Raw genomic sequence first — 2,806 nt, 5'->3', positions numbered from 1 at the left:
GAAATTGTTTTTATAATTCGTTATTCTCTCTATTTGTTTTTATAGTTCAAAACTTACAGTCCCGAATTTACACAAATCGAAATATGGTTCCGTTTCATATTTCTCCTCTTCACTTTCATCGTAATCGTAAGTTAAAATTAAAGCTAGAACATTTATTTAATTTAAAAGTATTCACTTATCTGGCTTTTAACGTCCATAGTGCTGGTATGCTCACACTCTGCGCAAGTATCCTATCTACGATTGGTCAATCGAACAGAAATGGATGTCATTACTGCTGCCGCTGCTCCTGTTATACGATAGTAAGTTGCATGCATTATTAATCACATAATGTTAAAATAATTAATACCAACCATTTCTTTTCACAGACCCCTTCTTTCCATTGATTTTCCTAATGAACTCTTGGTTTCCCGGCATGTTAGATGCTGTGCTGCAGGCCACATTCCTATGTTCGTTGCTGATGTTCTGGCTTTGTATATATCACGGTTTGCGTCAAAACGAAAGACGTTTTATGCGTTTCTACCTGCCAAAGATCATCGTTATACTACCAATATGGTTGTGTGCTATTGTCTTAGCTACATGGGAGAAATGCAATGAACTGCGCGATCCCACCTACAGCCACTTTGTGGACACGCGAAATTACAATGTTTGTTTGCATGTTTACTATATTTAAATGCAATGTTCATTGTACTTACATATTTATGTTTCAGGGTTTCAAGTTGTTCTTCTACATTGCTGGCTGTATGTACATACTATATCTAGCCTTATTAGTCTTACGCGCTTATACTGAGCTCAGATCGATGCCTTACTTTGGTAAATGTGTTTGGCTATCATGTACCGTAAAAAGTTTTATATTTTTCCCCCTTATCTTAATACTAGATATGCGTTTGAAATTCTTGACGCTTTTAATGCTCTTCGTCATCTCCATAACTATAATAGTCACAACACGTCGCTTTGGCTTCGGCATATTAGAGGACAATTTCGTGGCCACACTCAATACCACCTATCATAGCTCGGCGCAGTTTATGTGTTTCTATGGTCTTCTGAATTTTTATCTATTTACCATGGCATATGTATACTCCCCAAATGGACGATTTTCTCAAGGTGAGCTAGCTAGTCGAAACGGGCTGAAGAATATATGAAAATCCTTCAATTTTTCCAGAGATCTCTGTTACCAAAGATAATCCCGCATTTTCGATGATAAACGACTCTGATGAAGAAGTTGTATATGGCTCCGAGGACGAGTCACGTCGTCCTCTCACTGTTGGTAACAAAAATGATTATGACAGCGATTAAAACAGCATATTTTCTTAATTTGCTATATTTACTACATATATAAAACTAGACAGTCTTAGCAAACAATAATTTATTGGTAGTCAAAGATATAAGAATAACTTCGATTTTATATACCGTTAGTATCTTTAACTTTTTTCGTATCAGTTGTTTGCTATGCACAAAATAATATTTTTTCATATCTATCATTTAACTACTTTTGTAGTATGTTTAATTTCCAATTAGTTAGTCTTTTCAGCTAGGCGTTAAAATTTGAATTTCGTATATGAACTATCTCCCTCCCCCCTTTTACTTTGTATTTTCCAATTAAAATTTAACTGTATTTTTAAACTCGCTACAACAAGAGTATTCGAAATAGCCCTTTAGTTCGCTTTCAAATGCACACTCATAAAAAATCGAAACCAATGCAATTTTTCTTATCTTTAAATAAGTCTGTTTTATTCATATGTATATATATATATATGTACGTTTACATATCGATGGTCCTCTGCAATAACGACACAATTCAAAATTCAAAAATTAAAAACTTGTTACTGTTAAGCTGCTAACGTCTCTAATCCCCTTGTCTTATCCTTACTAATTACAGCAGCAATCGGAAAAGGATTAGGGAGAGTTTTTTATTTTTTCAATTTTGAATTGTGTCGTTATTGCAGAGAACCATCGTATACATATGTAAGTATGCATGTTCTTGCAGTATTTAATTTACTTTTATTATTCTACCTTTTTTTCTTTGTTTGATTGTTTTGTCTACATACTTCTTTAATTTGAACTTTATCTTCTCCGTAAGAAGATATATTTAAACAAACCATTTTTATTAGTTTTAATAACATCTGAACTCTAATATGTACTATAATTAGCATTCACATTTTATTAACTGTGGGATAAGTTGTATAATAGTTCATTTCCACCAAACCTAACTGCAATTTAAGCCTATTGAAAAATGGAAGTTACAACTTGAAGGGGATATATCGATGGATGAGTGGAAGATCGACCTATGTTGTTGTTGTCGGAAGCCAGAAGTATCTCGGAAGCCAGTTCAAAAACACCCTGTCTCAGAAAATTTTTCAAGANCTTTGATTGTTTTGTCTACATACTTCTTTAATTCGAACTTTATCTTCTCCGTAAGAAGATATATTTTAACAAACCATTTTTATTAGTTTTAATAACATCTGAACTCTAATATGTACTATAATTAGCATTCACATTTTATTAACTGTGGGACAAGTTGTATAATAGTTCATTTCCACCAAACCTAACTGCAATGTAAGCCTATTGAAAAATGGAAATTACAACTTGAAGGGGATATATCGATGGATGAGTGGAAGATCGACCTATCTCGGAAGCCAGTTCAAAAACACCCTGTCTCAGAAAATTTTTCAAGAACGCCCTACTTCAAAGTTTGATTGAAAAACGCCCTATTTCAGAATTTGGTTGAATAACGCCCTATTTCAGAATTCATAACAAAAACGCCCTATCTCAAACGAAAATACATTGAAAATAAGCTGAGATAGGGCGT

General features: G+C 33.5%; 1 protein-coding gene across 1 annotated transcript; it reads left to right on the top strand.

The window, feature by feature from the left end:
• Nucleotides 1-45: 45 nt before the first annotated feature.
• LOC108381770 (transmembrane protein 181-like) lies at nucleotides 46-1,944 on the top strand (the record flags this gene model as incomplete). Its single annotated transcript, XM_017638171.1, has 6 exons — nucleotides 46-126; nucleotides 200-299; nucleotides 366-643; nucleotides 708-810; nucleotides 877-1,101; nucleotides 1,160-1,944. Coding segments are annotated over 6 exons (921 nt in total), but the record flags the coding sequence as incomplete, so codon positions are not given.
• Between the last annotated feature and the right edge of the window lie 862 nt (nucleotides 1,945-2,806).

The sequence above is a fragment of the Rhagoletis zephyria genome, unplaced genomic scaffold, assembly GCF_001687245.7.
Source record: "Rhagoletis zephyria isolate East Lansing unplaced genomic scaffold, Rhagoletis_zephyria_1.1 Rzeph_scaffold_23738, whole genome shotgun sequence".
Taxonomy (NCBI): domain Eukaryota; kingdom Metazoa; phylum Arthropoda; class Insecta; order Diptera; family Tephritidae; genus Rhagoletis; species Rhagoletis zephyria.
The sequence above is the reverse complement of the archived record's forward strand: the minus strand, read 5'-3'. Positions and strand labels throughout refer to the sequence as shown.